At 33.2% G+C, this 18,525-nt stretch overlaps 1 protein-coding gene across 1 annotated transcript; it reads left to right on the top strand.

Annotated features, from left to right (window-relative positions):
- Nucleotides 1-1,244: 1,244 nt before the first annotated feature.
- On the top strand, nt 1,245-13,174 carry LOC130991039 (triacylglycerol lipase OBL1-like). The gene is made up of 5 exons (XM_057915239.1): nt 1,245-1,571; nt 7,980-8,173; nt 8,688-8,721; nt 11,766-12,346; nt 12,814-13,174. The coding sequence occupies exons 1-5, from the start codon at nt 1,265-1,267 to the stop codon at nt 13,045-13,047; spliced, it is 1,350 nt and encodes a 449-aa protein (XP_057771222.1). The 5' UTR covers nt 1,245-1,264; the 3' UTR covers nt 13,048-13,174.
- The last annotated feature ends 5,351 nt before the right edge of the window (nt 13,175-18,525 follow it).

Genomic DNA, 18,525 nt, shown 5'->3' with positions numbered 1-18,525 from the left:
AAAACAAAAAAAAACAAAAAAAAAATTGCTGCTAGACAAGAGTCATGTAGAAAAGATTTGGAACGTGCCTTTGGATTCTTGAAAGCCGATTTACAATTGTTGCAAATCCGGCCCGTGCATTTTTAGCAAAAGAAGCATTTAGAGCTTATCATGAAATTATGCATTATCATGCACAATATGATAATTGAGGATGAAAGAGACTTATCTGCACCAATTCAAGAGAGAGAAGTCCCAACTCTTGATGTCGAAACAGTGCCAAATGAAGCAAGTCAGTTTCAAGAATTTCTTACACGCTATCAAAGCATCAAAGATAAATCGGCTCATCTTGCACTCCATGATTCTTTGGTCGATCATTTATGCGATGAATATTCCAATTTAGAACACTTATTCCCATTCTTAAGTAATTTAAAATTTTGCAAGTATTATGTAATTTTGTTTTTTAGGTAGTTGGAATAGATTAATGCGCACTAATTTGAATATGGTTCTTGGTAAAAAAAATTATTTTAGAAATATTTATATTATATTATGTTATAATTAAATAAAAACATAATAATAATAATAATAATAATAATAATAATAATAATAATAATAATAATAATAATAATAATAATAATAATAATAATAATAATAATAATAATAATAATAATAATAATAATAATTGAAAGTACCAAAATAGAATATTCTATTGCAGAGTTGATTGTTGGAGAACAAAATAAAATTACTCTTTTCACTCTATAATAAAGTGAAGTTCACTCTAATGTAGAGTGAACTATTGGAGATGCTTTTAGTTTATTAAGAAGCTTCTTATAGCTTCTACTCTACTGTATATAGAGTTGTAATCGAGTGAATATCTCAATATATATTCGATTCGTATTCATGAAATTATTCTGATATTCGATTAGGTTTCGAATTCTAAATGCGATTCACTATTCGAATTGATTTTCGAATCATTCGTTTCAATTCGAGTATTCGATTCGTTTTAGCAATTTTAGTTGTATACATTTATTTTAATTTTAATATCTATGATCGACGGTGTTAATTTTAAAAATTACATAAATATGAAAGTTGGACATATGGATGCTTTCCTTGATAGGTCATTGATTCTCCACATGTGTTTCTCATAGCAGAATTTCCAATAGTTGAAAGTCCACGCAAAGGGATTAAATTTTGTTTCCCTTTTATGCAAAGCAATTCTCTCGATTAATCTTTGCTATAAATATGTATGTCTGCATTTGAGTTTGATTAATTAATATCATCAAATCATATGGATGTTGAGAAACCCCAAAAGTATCTTTCATTGAAGCCTGGGCGCACCAACATCCTGGGCATTTTTCGTGTTCTATCATCCCATGATTACACAGAAGAATGCAGAGATTTCATAGAGTCGGCGGAGGTGAAGGAAGAAGAAATGGTTGAGCATAGAGTGGTTGTTTTTGCGTCAGTCTTGGCTCAGAAACTGATTCAATATATCGCTAAGCCCCTCTCCTTGCTGGGCTCAGGATTGGAGATGTGCTTCAACATTCTATGTAATAATACTAATTTCAACGTCTTCTTCCACAACTTGCTCAGAGGTGAGTGTATTTTCTAAATTTTTAGTTGGGATTCTGCGAAGTCATCTTTTACGCACAAAATTTCAATACATCCGTCAACTTTAAATGATTTATACTTCAATTGAGAGTTTATCAACTTTTGATTTTTCTTTGCATGCAATCAATTTTTTCAATCCAAATGCATTGATTTTTGGTACTCATCATTATTTATTATGCATGAATGCATATTAACTCTTCTATAGGATTTGTTCCAAATCATGCTTATAAGAAAACCTCATTTGTAATGCCAAAAGCAATTTCGAAAATTCAGATTATAATACATCTTGCAGCTTTAATTTCAAATTTAGTTTTAATAATTTTTATATCAAATTAAAGATCTTTTCACAATCTTTAATTTAACATCCATTTTGAGCATTATTTTTATAATAGAAATCAATGATTTTTTTTAAAGAATTAAAAAAAAGATAGAAAATTTGGAGGGAAAGTTTATGAGGAGAGAGAAAAATTGGAGGTAAACAAACTCCTCTTTTATACTATATATAGATATATAGATTATTTCAATAATGGTGTTATTGATGAGTTGTAAGTTATATGTGTCAAGTAATTTGAATAAACACTAGTCGGTAACCCGTCGAAAATCGACGGAAATAAATGAAAATATATAAATATTTGTAATTATTCAGTACATTTTTTATTTGATGATTTTTTTCACTAAAATAAAGCATTAAATAAATTTGTTTTAAAGTAAAAGATGTTAACTAAATATATTTTTACTAATATTTAGTCAAACAATTCTCTCAACTCAGAAGGTAATTGTAAGAAACTAATTTTAGACACTTCCACCAATTCAATCTGATTATGATGATTCTAGAAATTTCTGATGCTTAAAGAAGTCCCAAGCCGAAACATGATAGAGTAAAATATGAAATATATCCATCCTCATATAACACATTATTATTATATATAAAAGAAAAGAAAAACCTAAGAAACCCTTGAAAGTACAAAAGAAGCAAACTAAGGGCCGAGCCTCATTAAAACCCTTTTACGGAAAATCCGGTAAAAAAAACCGTAGAAGGAAAAAAAAGTACTCGTCTAAAACGAAAACAAAAAAGAAAGGAAAGAGGGGTCAGTTTCAAGAACTCCGGCCTAACCATAGTCCCCAAACCGACCCGGCTCAACTATCCTCATATAACATATTTTACCTATGAACATGAAAAAATATGATGGGATTTATTGCACATTTCTTCCCTCCAAGCACAAGCAGCCCACACATATCAAATCAACCTAGCAAAACATAAGAAAAAAAATATTTTAAATAATATCGTTAATGACTTAAAACTTTTAAAGTTTGAATAAAATATTAAATTTACAATTACCTCATAATCTATCGAAAATTTCATCATACACAACATTAGTTGTTGTGTCTTGCGTATGACCAATTGACCACTCTCATCACATACTAAAATCTTTAAACATCTTTTTCTAGTGACTCTTGAGATTTCCACGTAGAGTTGTCCATGACTAAAAACTGGTTTCGGTGGGTATAATCCTACATAGATACAAACATTTAGTAATTTTTATATTTTAATATTTTTTATTTGAATTAAAATAATATTAATAAATTATCATGGTAATATAATTTTTTTAAAATATATATTTAGATTAAGATTAAAATACATAAGAAAGTAATTGATCTAAGAATTTGAGATTTATTTAAGAATTTGAGTCTATTTATAATAAAGATGATAGGTTGAAGTAAATAAAATAAGAGCTCAAACGTGGCTGCATGAGGCCGAAATTAGATATCTATGATTGGGATATAATTAATGCATAAGAAATTAGATATAGAAATTTGTTGATGATAGGTTCGAAATTAGATATATAGAAATTTGTTGATTAAAAATTTAGAAAAAATAAGAATGAATGAGAATTGAGGAAAATTAGAATAGAGTGATTCTATTACGCCACGTAGGATAGAGCTTATTTTACTTTTATATATATATAGATGACACTATTTATCTTTATATGCATTTAAATTTTAATTTGTGTTGCTTTACAAACAAATATATTTTTTTTATCAATCGATTAGTGGAAATACAGGTGTTGAACATGATATAATTGTCATTCAAATAATATACATGATCTTTTTAAATTTAAATAGACGTGCTACTTTTTTTTTTTTTTTTTTGATAAGGAAAGTAAATATTATAGAACGAAAAGGCACCAGTAGTACCAAGAAGATTACAAAATCATCGGGGATTCATCATTCGACATCCACCTATGAAACCCAACTCCATCATTAACAAAACCAAAAATTCTACCCCAACTCCACACTCTAGCTTTGATTTCTCCAAACAAGTTTGCACTCTCCCATCTTTTGTTCTCAAATCTACTCTCATTCCGCATTTTCCAAATAAGCCAAGTAGTACAACACCAAAGAGCCATCAAGAGCTTCTTATTTCTTTTCCGGCCACTCAAACTAGTAAAGAACTGAAAGTGCGAGGGCACGTCATATGGCTGCGCCATGCTAACTCCGAGCCATTGAAAGATTGCTTCCCATACCTTTGAGGTCTTTGGACAGTGGATGAACACGTGGTTCGTGGATTCCTGCCGATGAAAACAGGCGTTACATCCCACCTCGACTTCACACAACATCACATTTCTTCTCAAGAGGTTGTCACACGTCGGAATTCTGTTCTTCAAAATTCTCCATGCGGTAAGCTTGACTTTGTTTGGAATAGGGATCTTCAAAATAGACGTGCTACTATAAAATTAAGCATTTCAATTTTATTTATTTTTAGATAGGATAAATATTGATTCTCCAGTTAATAATTTTTCAATGAGCCATTTTGATGCTTAATATATAGTAAATGTAAATCTAATATAATATTTAATTAAAAATAATAATAGTAGATATGTTAATGTTGGAATATAAGTATATATAATTGAGGATTTATTTAATTGGTAGGAGGAAATTTGGAGAAATTGGTTGTGGACGTGTGTGTGCTTAGGAATTTGAGTGGGAGGATTGTAGTCTACTAACACAATCTTTATTCAATTCACTTCATTTCTAACTTTCTTTCTTGCTTACAATTCTACAACATAGTTACATATTTATAGTGGTACATACTCACCTTCTAGATTATTCTATTTCTAGGTTATTCTATTAATTAATTCTACTTTATCCTAACTTATTCTCAACAATTCTAGATTTTTCTTCATCTCCTCATCATTCTCAACTATTCTAGAATTTCTACAAATTTCTTCTAATTTCTTTTTTTCTTTTTTTTCTTTTAATTCTAGAATATTCTTTACAAAATATCTATTCAAATCAAGTTTATATTCCAACAGTTAATATAAATAAATATAAAAAAACAATACAAACATAATTAAAGATTTAATAAATTTAAACTATATCTGAAATATAATTTTTAAAATGATATAATTAATTATTCATCTATAAATTTATATTAAATTAATTTAAATTCTACTTAAAAATAATACTTTTAAATTGAAGAGCTTTGAAATGAGCTAATATGAAAAAAAAAACAACACTATAAAAATAAAATTAATACTATAAAAGAAAGAATAAAAGATAAATAATGTGACATCAACATTTAAAAAAAAAAAAAAAAAATAGAGTTGAGAGTGGAGAGAGGAAAGAGGAGAGAAGAGAGAGGAATAAATTAATTTTATGATTTCAAATTATTATAACTTTTTTGTGTCAATTTTTTTAAATATAATTTTTACATCAAATTAAAGATATTGTCATGATCTTTAATTTAACATCCATATTGAATATTTTTGACGAATCAAATTTGATGATTTTTAGAAAATAATCAAAAGAAAAAAGAGAAGTGAGAGAAAAGTTGGTAAAAATCATATAATCAAGATGGTGAGAGAACGTGTGAGATGAGAGAGTTAGGAGAGAGAAAGTGTGATAAAATGAGAGAGAAAATCTGACGGTAAAAAGTTACCGTTAAAAACTTGTGTTTCATATACATATATATATAGGGTTAGGTTCTCTTAGTATCCAAGCTTATGGTAGTACCGTAGGACCAATTCTTAACCACACATTTATGACATGTGGCGCATCAAGATGGTGACACGTGGCAAGACATTCTAAAGCAAAATCAGTAGAAGGGTAAAATCGGAATATATTTTTCGGAATAAAAAAAAGTATTATGTTTTCTCAAAATATTCATATTTTAGATGCATACAGTTTCATATAAAAATGCATAAGATTTCACCCCACCCCACCCGCCACACCCTTGAACCCCCCCCCCCCCACCCCCCACCCACCCCGCCCCAATTTTTTTTTTCTTTCAAAAACTGATTTTCTGACCACCGACCCATCCCCACCCCCACCCCCCCACAATTTTTTTTAAATTTTTTTCAAAAACTAATGTTCTGACCACTGACCATCCCCACCCCACCCACCCACCCACCCACCCACCCACCCCTCCCCCCCAAAAAATTATTTTTTTCAAAAACTGATTTTCTGACCATTGACCCACCCCCACCCCCCCCCCCCCCCGAAAAAATTAATTTTCATTTTTTTTAAATTTTTGGGGATGCATAATTTCATACACTGATATGCATATATTATTATATGAAAATGCATAAAACATTAACTACAAATAATTTTTTTTGCAAATACATTTTTTTTTAAAAAAAAACCCTAAACACTAAACCCTAAATACTAAAACACTAAACTCTAAACATCATTAAACCCTCAACACTAAAACCAAAACCCTAAAATAAATACTAAACACTAAAACCTATATACACTAAAACACTACACACTAAAACCTAAAAACTAAACCCTAAATACTAAAACACTAAACTCTAAACATCATTAGACCCTAAACACTAAAACCAACACCCTAAAATAAATATTAAACACTAAAACCTATATACACTAAAACACTACACACTAAAACCTAAAAATTAAACCCTAAACACTAAAACACTAAAATTTAAACATCATTAAACCCTAAATACTAAAACCCAAACCCTAATATATAAATACTAAACACTAAAACCTATACACTCAAACACTACACACTAAACCCTAAAAACTAAACCCTAAATACTAAACCCTAAACACTAAATCCTAAACACTAAAAACCTAAACGCTAAACCCTAAACCCTATACCCTAAAATACAATATTATAAAACGTGTGTATATAAAAAAGAAGAATGCATAATCAAGAACAATAAAATGCATATATTATTACATGAAAATGCATAACACATTAATTACAAATAAATTTTTTTTGGGGGGTGGGGGGGGTCAGCAATCAGAAAATCAGTTTTTGAAAAAAAAAATTAGGGGGGGAGGTGGGGGGTGGGTCAGCAATCAGAAAATCAGTTTTTGAAAAAAAAAATTAGGGGGGTGGGGTGGCGAAAATACCAGATTTATTAAAATGAAATGCATTTTTTGTATAATTTAATGCATTTTTATGTGAAAAATTTATGCATTTTTGTCTGATTTTAGATGCATGTGAAACATGCCTATTTTTGGGGGGTGGTAATGGGGAGGGTTGGGGGGTGGTGTGGGGTGGGTTGGGGGGTGGTATGGGGTGGGGTGGTGAAAATACCAAAACTGTAAAAATCAAATGCATTTTTCTGTTCAAAGTTATGCATTTCATGTGAAAACTTTATGCATCTTCGTCTTAGACTTTATGCATCTAAAATATATCTATTTTGTTAAAATCTAAAAAATATATATATATTTTTTAATTTTTAATTCCGAAAATTATATTCCAATTTTACCCCTCTCCAGATTTTGCCTTGGAATGCCTTGCCACGTGTCACCATCTTGATGCGTCACATGTCATAATTGTGTGGTCAAGAATTGGTCCTACGGTACTACCATGAGTTAGAATAGTGCAATTGGGTCAGGATCGGGGTCGAGTACAACCCTAATGTACAGGATACCACCTCAAATTTTCCATCGATTTGCTGGCTTTCGTACAAAATAGCAACTAGAGATTTCTCACTAAAAAGAAATTTTTGACATTTCAAGTTTGCCACATGAAATTGCGTGGGAAAATAAAGAAATTAAATGTGTATGAAAGTTTGAAGTAGGTTGAAATTAGAAAGAAATGGTGAATATATATATATCTATATATATAGGGCAAAGTTCTATAGAAACGCAAATATAGACAGAAAAAGAAGACGGAATCTCAGCCGTTGATCTTATCTAATCTAACGGTTAGTGTTCATTTGTTCAATGTTCAACACAGAATTGTGTTGAACATGAACAGAGTTCGAATCCCCCAATCCCCAAACGTTCAACAAATTATTTGTATGTTCAATAACATTTACTGTCATGTTCAACGCCATGTTCAGCATTTTTGATTTTCTGTATAAGCTCTGTTGCTGTAGAATTCAACCATATATATATATTACATTATTTTGCAGGGAAGGTGGTGGTGCCGAGTGAAAAATCTGCTAGTTTTGTATCAATGATTGGTATTATGGATAAGAGGGTGGATTTGGACAACAACATTGAAAGAGGAACTAACAAATACTTTGCATCTCTCTGTGCAATCGCATCAAAATTAGCCTACGAAAATGACCATTACATCCAAACCATAGTTGAAAATACATGGAAGGTATACATTTCCAATCCTACTATCATTTTTTTTTCAATTTCAATAGGATGTGATTATTTAATTTAAATTTGATTTTACAATTATTTCTTTGAATTCACTGATTCAATTAGCATTTACAAGTATTTTTTAATTTAAATTTGCGGTTGTTTAATTAAAAATGATTATTCGGGTTGATTCTGAAATTAAATTAGGGTATATAATTTTTTGAAATTGTAATTATTTGAAATAATAATAATAATAATAATAATAATAATAATAATAATAATAATAATCCCATTATTTGTGTCATATATTATTATTATTATTATTATTATTATTATTATTATTATTATTATTATTATTATTATTATTATTATTATTTATTATTTTAAAATAGTGAAATTAATAGTATAGGACACAAATAATGGGACATAGAGTTAGGACAGAAAATTCCATTCAGTATGGTATATAAATTACTTATTGTTACAGCTAGCTTTTAATTAAATGTCTAAGATTGTTTGCGACATTTGTGCAGATGGAGTTCTTGGGCGCATTTAGCTTTTGGGATGGTAAGACTGGATTATCATTATGATTTAGCTTTTGGGATGGTAAGACTGGATTATCATTATGCAACAATTTCTATAGCATGTATAGGACATATACTTTGCATGATTGATAAGACGTAGAATTGTATATTTTTATCCTTAAAAATTGGGTTTCTTCAATTCTATTTTTTCAATGGGATAAGAATCAAGTAAAATTGGGATAAAAAATAAAAATAATCAAGGACCTTGAGATATCACAAAATTTCAATACATCAAAATAAATAGTAGGAGTAAGAGATTGGCCTTATTAATTTTATCTATCAAGACTAATCATTCAAAGTAAACACCTCCTTAATGACCATCACGGCATCACCACTTGCCAACACATAAAACTCTCTCACTTTTGCTTATAGAAAGTATTTATGAGAATGTTAAGAAATCATGAGTATCGAATATAATTAATCGAGAATTTTCATAAGAAATATTAGCTGAAGGTTCAATAAGAAAATATTTATGAGAATGTTAAGTGATTGGATAAAAATTCAATAAATATATATATAGGTGAAGGTTCAATAAGAAAATATATATTTTGAAAGAAAAGAGAAAGAATCTCAGCCCTTGAATTCGCTTAATCGAATGCACAAGATTCACGCTGATATAATCACTATTTTCATAAATTTAGGAATGAAGGATATTATATTAATTGAATCTCCTATCATATCCATTAATTATCTTAATTAAATCTAATCAAATCTGATTTGATATTCAATCTGCATAATGAAGGCTACAATACTTGTGAATAGTTAGATGAACATACAAAATATTTTTGTTGAACTCTTCATGTATTTTATAAATTCATCTAAACATTTGATATACATGCGATGAAAATTTATAGTGAACATTGATATAGTTAGATAACATACAAAACATTTTTGTTGAACTCTTCATGTATTTTATAAATTCATTTGAACACTGATATACATGCGATGAAAATTTACACTGAACATTGATATACGTAGATGAACATACAAAACACTTTTGTTGAACTCTTCATGTCTTTTATAAATTCCTATGAACATTGATATACATACGATGAACAACTGACACATATTTCATGAACATATTGAAACCAAATAAGCTCATAGGATGGAAAGCGGGAAATTTGCGGAATATGAACTTCCCGAACAAATTTGCCAGATATGAACCAAAATCAGATTTTTTGATAATTAATAATATTAATTAAAATAAGAAAGTGACTTGATCTCAATCGTCCATTCAGTTTCAACGAATGGTTCAGATTTCTTCTTCATTCTCTCTATAAGGGGATTTTCCTACTGAAACAGACCATATATATATATATATATATATATATATATATATTTCTCCATAGAACCTAACCCTATATATATAGGGTTAGGTTCTGTGGAGAAATTAATTGTTTTTCTGAAAGTTGGGAACGTTGAGCATGTCAATAGTTTTTTATGAACATAGCAATAATTTATTGAACGTTTGGGGATCAAATCCTGGAGTGTTCATAAAAAATTACTGACATGTTCATCATAATTATTGATATGTTTATCAAAATCTGGAAAAGAGATTTATTCTTAATTCTGGATCGTTTGATCGATCATGATCAATGGATGAGATTGTTTCTCACTTCTTTAAATATTTTTCTTTCTCATATATATATATATATATATATATATATATATATAGGGTGTGTTCTAGAGAGAACTACATTATTTGTGAGAACGGGAGAACCATCAAATCTAATGCATCCACTGTAAAAATTAATGCATTTGCTGTTAAAATTAATGCACTAAATTTTTTTAAAAAAAATGCTCCCTTCAGGATTCGAACCCAGGATCTGCATTCATCCAACAAGATGATGCATCCACCGTAGATCTTGATGATCGAATGGCTGAAAATGGTTCTCCGGCCTTCTTTTATTTATGGTTCTTTCTTGAACCTCTCCCTATATATATATATATATGGTTCAACAGAGAAGCTAAATATTGTGGAGAATAGAGAATTCGTAAAATAAAAACGAACAGATCTATAATGAACAGATCAATGTACCGCATGAACAACAATTTGCCCCGGGTTCGAATCCTGCTGGTGGCGAGTTTTGCTATATTTTTACTAAATACGTCTGTTCATTAGTTATGTTGATCTGTTCGTAAAATATATAGATTTGTTCATGATGAATAAAAAGATAATTCTCTGTTGAACTCAACCCTATATATATATATATATATATATATATATATATATATATATATATATATATATAAGAATGGACAAATGTGGTGAGAATGGAGAATATTGCATTAAAATGCTTGTAATTTGCATAAGCTGCTTAAATGACTGCATAACGAAATTCAATTAATTGAATAAAATTTTCGCTCCCTCCAAGATTCGAACTCTGGTAAAAAATTTATGCAGTATTATACTGCAGCTTATACAACACTATATACTGACTTATGCAATCATTCTCATTTCTCACGAAAGATTGCATTCTCCTTATAGCCCGTCCATATATATATATATATATATATATATTTATATATATATTAATTCTTCTTTTTAGGTCAATGCTTTTACATAGCATAAATATCATAACTAACCTCAAATTATACTCATTTTATCAAAAATATTTTGAATTATAAAAGATAATTTTTAAATTTCTAAATTATTAAATTTGTATAAAAAATGTTCTGTGTACATTTTTTGGTCCCCGGAATCGTGATTTGGCTTGTCGAATATTACTCTGTAATTTATATTTTATATTTTTAAATGACATGACTTTGTGCCCTATTTGAACAAAAATCTACTCCAGATTAATGAAAATTTTTGTGTTTTTACTTCTTCTTTTTTAAACAAAATTGTAAATCAAATAAACTCTTTCTTTAACACTTCAAATTCTTTTTATTAACAAAAATGATAAGTGAAGAAAATCCCCAAAACCCTATTGCGTTGGCGTCGTCGCCACCTTCAAAGTGACCCAATAATAGCTGCTCCACCCCTCTATCTTCTTCCCTCACTTACATTTGTAACTTTAATTACAGACAGATATGAAGCAGATACAACACAAGCTTTCTTGTTCCGGGACTGCAGCACCACTCCTGACACCATCGTGGTAGCCTTCCGAGGCACCGAACCATTCAACGCTAACGATTGGATTACCGACTGCGACATATCATGGTGCAAGCTGCCCAACATCAAAGGCCGAGTCCACTGCGGCTTCGTCAGAGCCCTCGGCCTCATGCACCACGATGACGACGCACGTCAACATGCTTACGCCGCCATCACGCAATTGCTGCGCGGCCATCTCAAGGCCGTAAAATTGATCGTGACGGGGCACAGCCTAGGCGGGGCGCTAGCCATTCTCTTCGCTGCGGCCCTAGTGATGCACGACGAGGCTGGGGTGCTGGAGAGGTTAGAAGCTGTGTACACGTTTGGGCAGCCGAGAGTGGGAGATGCAAGATTTGGGAAGTTTATGGAGGAGCGATTTAAGGATTGGGGAGTTGAGTATTACAGATTTGTGTACAGTTACGATATTGTGCCGAGGCTCCCATTCGACACGAAGGCCCTCATGTTTAAGCATTTTGGGACATGCATCTACGTCGATACCCTCTACCAGGCAAAGGTATACTAAAACTGCATGCATTTTTTTATAAGTTATATTAATGGATATGATTGAATTATAATTTTATTGTCATATCCCTATGGCCTTTCTATGTGAATCTTTTGCTGGATATTCTCGATTTTCCTATAATATATATGTATATATATACTAGTATATTAGACATTTTCATATTTGTTCCTTAAGCATAAATTGTATATTGATTTTGGAGGGAGAAAATGAGATATCACACAGATGGCTGCAAGCAAATTGTCAAAATTTCCCTTATTAACAATCATGCAAAGGTATTGTGCAATGTAATAATTTCGATCGACTCATTATCAATCATATTTGTTGATTTATTGAGGTAAAACAATTTAGATAAGTTTGTGGCTAACACATATGTAGGTGTTAGTTTTCACCTGAACCAACAAAATAGTTATACATCAACCCAGAAAACTAAACTAACTAATGCTATTGAACTTAACCAGATTGTAGAAGAAGAACCACTGAAGAACTACTTCGACTGTGGGTCGATGGTTTCAAAGAGAGTAGATGCAATGTGGGAGGTGGTAAGAAGCTTTCTTCTACCTCGCATGTTCGGACCATATTATAAGGAAGGGTTTGTGTTGTTAATGATTCGAATGAGCGGCCTCCTATTCCCTGGTTTACCTGATCATGGACTTCAAGATTACATCAACGCTACTCGATTGGCACTTTATTGATCCTTCATAATCATACTTTGTATACACAACTTTCAACATTTTTTAAAAAAATGTCCACAACTATTACATATTTTCCACTTTAAAAACTCTGAACTTTGGGAGAAAAAAATAATTATTGTTCCACCTTATAGAATCTAAGGACAGAATAATGTGTTGGAAATATGGAAAATATATATGTGGGAGAATTAATTAATTTGGAGAAAGTTTAATTAATAAGTGCACTTGTGTGAGTGGACGTGGAAATGAAAGAAAAAAGGGAACACCTTTTTATTTTTTAAGCTTTAACTTGCTTTTTCTCATTCACTATACTTCACACATTACAAATGAACATATATATAGTATCAAATGTCGGTTTATTAGCCGACTTTAAGAGGTACTAGAATTGTCTAGTATTACAATATTCTAGATAATTCATGCAAGTTGCATTTATAAATTAAATTCTAGATTATTCTACTTAGCTCCTATTTTTATTCTTGATTCTAGATTTTTCTTTTACAAATCAAGTTTTATATTCCAACACTCCCCCTTAAACTTGATTTGTCATTCCGAGCAAAACTCTGATCTTGACGAAATCCTCAAATTTGAGCGGCTTTGTAAAAATATCGGCAACTTGATCATGTGATTTTACATACTCCACTTGAACCTCCTTCTTCTCAATGCATTCTCTGATGTAGTGAAAGCGGGTGTCAATATGCTTGCTTCGATTATGAAACACCGGATTCTTTGAGAGCGCGATTGCCGACTTGTTATCCACACAAATAGTTGTTGGCTCCTTTTGTGGCCATCCGAGCTCTTCTAGTAAACTTCGTAGCCAAACTGCATGGCAAACACTGGATGTAGCAGCCACATATTCAGCTTCACATGTTGACAGTGTGACTATAGGTTGCTTCTTCGACATCCAGGTGAAAGCAGTATCTCCCATGAAAAATACGAATCCGCTTGTACTTTTCCGATCGTCATTGTCTCCGGCCCAGTCACTATCACTATACCCGACAAGATTATATTGATTAGTACTTGAGTAGAATAGGCCGTAGTTGAGCGTACCTTTGAGGTAGCGAAGAATTCTCTTTGCCGCCTTAAAATGCGTAGTGGTTGGATTCTCCATATAGCGACTCACGAGTCCTGTCGCATAAAGAATGTTCGGCCTTGTGCAAGTTAAGTACCGTAAACTTCCAACCAAGCTCTTAAACAATGTCGGGTCCACCTTTTCTCCTCCATCATTCTTGGATAATTTTATCCCGCATTCCACTGGCGTGTTGATTGCTTTGCAGCCCTCCATCTTGAATTTCTTGAGGATTTCCTTGGCGTATCCTTCTTGTGTGATGAAAATCCCATCTTCGAGTTGCTTGACTTCCACGCCGAGGTAGTACGCCATCAGCCCAATGTCTGTCATCTCGAACTCCTTTGACATGGCCTTCTTGAACTCCTCAATCATCTTTGGATTATTTCCTGTGAAGATCAAATCATCTACATACAAGCACACAATTAATATATCCTCTCCATTGACTTTAACGTAGAGAGCATGCTCGTGAGGGCATTTGGTGAAGCCATTCTCCTCCAAGTACTTATCGATCCTGCTATTCCATGCCCTTGGTGCTTGCTTTAGTCCGTATAGGGCCTTTTTCAACTTCAGGACTTTATCTTCGTGTCCTTTCACCTCATAGCCCATTGGCTGCTTGATATAGACTTCTTTGTCTATATACCCATTCAAGAAGGCTGACTTGACATCCATTTGATAAATCTTCCATCTATTTTGGGCTGCAAGAGAGAGTATTAGTCTGATAGTTTCTAAGCGAGCGACGGGAGCAAATACCTCATCATAATCAATTCTAGCTCTTTGGCTATATCCTTTTGCGACGAGCCTCGCTTTATATCTTTCCACTTCACCCTTGGAATTCTTCTTAACTTTATACACCCACTTGACTCCAATAGCCTTGTGCCCTTTTGGTAGTGTCACGAGCTCCCACGTATCATTCTTCTTTATGGCTTTGATCTCTTCATCCATCGCGACTCGCCAATTTTCACTATCTGCTGCTTCTTCAAAGCTAACAGGTTCACAGTCAGCAAATAGGCAAAATAAGGTAAGATCTTCTAACCTTTCAGTATCCTCATATATCTCGCCCAAACTCCTTGCTCGTGGTGTGGCTCTTTCATTTAAGAAAGATGGTGGCGAGTCTTCAGTGACTGGCACTGGTGAAGCTGGTGGAGTCACTGGCTCTTGTTGGACTTCTCCAATTTGCTCTTCTGCACTTTGTTCTTCTAACTGTGGGATGTAGGTGAAGTCACCGTTGGAGTTGAAATCCCATACTCCTTCTTCGTCGAACTCGACGTCTCGACTTATCACTATTTTCTTGGTATTTGGATTATATAACTTATAGCCTTTAGAGTTAGAGTCGTACCCGATAAAGATGAATGCTTCACTTTTATCATCGAGCTTCTTCCTTCTCTCATCTGGTACATGCACGTAGGCTTTACTTCCAAATACCTTTAGGTGGGAAATTCCTGGCTTTCTCCCGCTCCAGGCTTCTTGTGGAGTCATTCCTCACACGCTCCTTGTCGGCGATCGGTTGGACAAGTACACCGCGCACGCCACTGCTTCGGCCCAAAACTCTTTAGGCAGATTCTTCGTCTTTAGCATGCTCCTCGCCATCTCCATGATTGTCCTATTTTTTCTTTCTGCCACTCCGTTCTGTTGGGGGGATCTCGGAACACTCAGGGGCCGCCGAATTCCATTTTCTTCGCAAAATTCTAGAAACTCCCTTGACGTGAATTCTCCGCCTCGATCGGTCCTCAGGGCCTTGATTTGTCGTCCGCTCTCCTTCTCGACGGCAGCTTTGAATTTCTTGAATGCATCAAATACTTCTGATTTCTGCTTCAAGAAATATACCCACGTTTTTCTAGAAAAATCATCAATGAATAGCAGAAAATAATTATTTTTACCCAGGGAGCTTGGATTTATTGGCCCACACACGTCAGCATGAATCAACTCCAGTGGCTTTTGAGCTCTTGAGCTTGACTCCTTTGGGAACGGCTTTCTGAACTGCTTCCCTAGTAGACAACCTTCGCAGAGTTGATCGGGGTGCTTGATGGATGGTAGTCCTCTCACCATCTCCTTCTTTGACAACAACTCCAATCCACCAAAGTTCAAGTGCCCAAACCGAAGATGCCACAACCAAGACTTATCTTGGTAACACGCTTTCAGGCATTTTGCCATGTCATTTCGAATATTCAATAAGAACATTCTATTTTTAGACATTGGCACCTTGGCAATAAGATTATTTTTGTCATCTCTTATTGAAAGGTTATAATCTCTCATGTGAATATCATAACCTTTCTCTAAGAGTTGTCCCAAACTCAAGATATTATTTTTCATATTGGGCACGTAATAAACGTTGGAAATAAATTCATGATTTCCATTCTTCAAGCGAATTAAAATTTTCCCTTTTCCTTTAACTGGGACTTTAGATTCATCACCAAATGAGACATTGCCGCTTACCGATTCATCGAGCTCCACGAACATGTTTCTCTTCCCGCACATGTGATTGCTAGCACCGGTGTCGAGGTACCACGTGTCATCTCTTCCAGCTTCTCCTTTATATGCCAGAAGCACACTACCAATATCTTGATTTGTGCTTTCGGCGTAATTGGCCTTCTCTTCAATCCTTACTTTTTCACTTCTGCACTCGGAAGCATAGTGCCCAAATTTATGGCAATTATAACACTTTATCGAAGATTTATCGTACCTCGACTGCGGGTTGCTCCTCCCCCGACAATTTGTAAACTCCTTTCTTTCACTACTATTGACGAAGCCTCCTCGTCCTCGTCCACGTCCACGACCTCTTCCTCGATCTTGACCTTGACCACGTCCTCTCCCGAATTGTCCATGGCCATTGCTCGGACCTTCTTCTTTTTCTTTCGGGCTTACTTGCAACTTTAAAAGTTGCTCTGAAATCTCTTGCTTCTTTTTTTGCTTCTCCTCATATGCTTGCAGCGACCCCAACAAGAGATCGATCGTCATCTCCTCCAAATTTTTAGTCTCTTCAATTGTCACCACAATGTGCTCAAACTTTGGGGTTAGTGAGCGCAATATTTTCTCCATAATTCTTACATCCTCCAATTTTTCACCATTTCTTTTCATTTGATTAGACACCGCCAAGACTCTTGAAAAATAATCCGAAATTGATTCGGACTCTTTCATATGTAATGACTCAAACTCTCCTCTTAAAGTTTGAAGTCGTACCTTTTTTACTTGCTCCGCTCCTTTGCACGCGTTCTGGAGCTTCTCCCACGCTTCTTTGGCGGTACTTGCATTCGAGATTTTCTCGAAATCATCGTCCCCTAGCGCTTGATAAATGAGACAGAGAGCCTTCTTGTCTCTCTTTCTCGCGTCTCGCAATCTATCCTTTTGTTGTTGGGATAGTGCGGCCTCGTCCTGCGGCTCCTCGTAGCCATTCTCCACGATCTCCCAAACGTCGTGGGCTCCCAATAGCGCCTTCATCTTGATGCTCCAATTGTCGAAGTTGCTCTTGTTGAGCATGGGGACTTGAAACGATTGTAAATTCGCCATACCACAAGTAGAATCTTGTGGCTCTGATACCATTTTGTTGGAAATATGGAAAATATATATGTGGGAGAATTAATTAATTTGGAGAAAGTTTAATTAATAAGTGCACTTGTGTGAGTGGACGTGGAAATGAAAGAAAAAAGGGAACACCTTTTTATTTTTTAAGCTTTAACTTGCTTTTTCTCATTCACTATACTTCACACATTACAAATGAACATATATATAGTATCAAATGTCGGTTTATTAGCCGACTTTAAGAGGTACTAGAATTGTCTAGTATTACAATATTCTAGATAATTCATGCAAGTTGCATTTATAAATTAAATTCTAGATTATTCTACTTAGCTCCTATTTTTATTCTTGATTCTAGATTTTTCTTTTACAAATCAAGTTTTATATTCCAACATAATGACCCTACCAGATTCTTAGGTAAATTCGTAGGGTTTGGATTTTTTTCTGCAATTTTATATTAAATGATGAATTATGGCCAGATGACTCGTTATTCCTTTGTTGAATTCTATAATGCAGAATATGCTGAACTCTTTCTAAAATTGAGGATTTCTGAAGTGAAAATGTTTAACTCGACCTTATTATATATATGTTGTCATTCAAAGAATATCTTCAATGAACATAAGAATGATATTAAATTTTATTATTTCATTAACTCACAACTCTAGCTTCATTGTGGTGTTACAAGTATGTGTCTCTGGTGAGTTCATGAAATATAGATTTCATTTAACACATTAAAGTTGACAAAGAATCATAACCTGGTGTGTAAAATCAAGGAAAGATCAAAGAGTGAGCGAAAATATTTAAGTCTTATCTTCCTTGTTGTGCAAATTTCACCGATTACACTCGAAGATCCCTTGAATAAATTGGAATTTAACGTAGAGATTTGAAGAGAAATAAAACTA

This window comes from Salvia miltiorrhiza, chromosome 6 (assembly GCF_028751815.1).
Source record: "Salvia miltiorrhiza cultivar Shanhuang (shh) chromosome 6, IMPLAD_Smil_shh, whole genome shotgun sequence".
NCBI classification, from domain to species: Eukaryota; Viridiplantae; Streptophyta; class Magnoliopsida; order Lamiales; family Lamiaceae; genus Salvia; species Salvia miltiorrhiza.
This window is presented reverse-complemented; position numbering and strand designations above follow the sequence as displayed.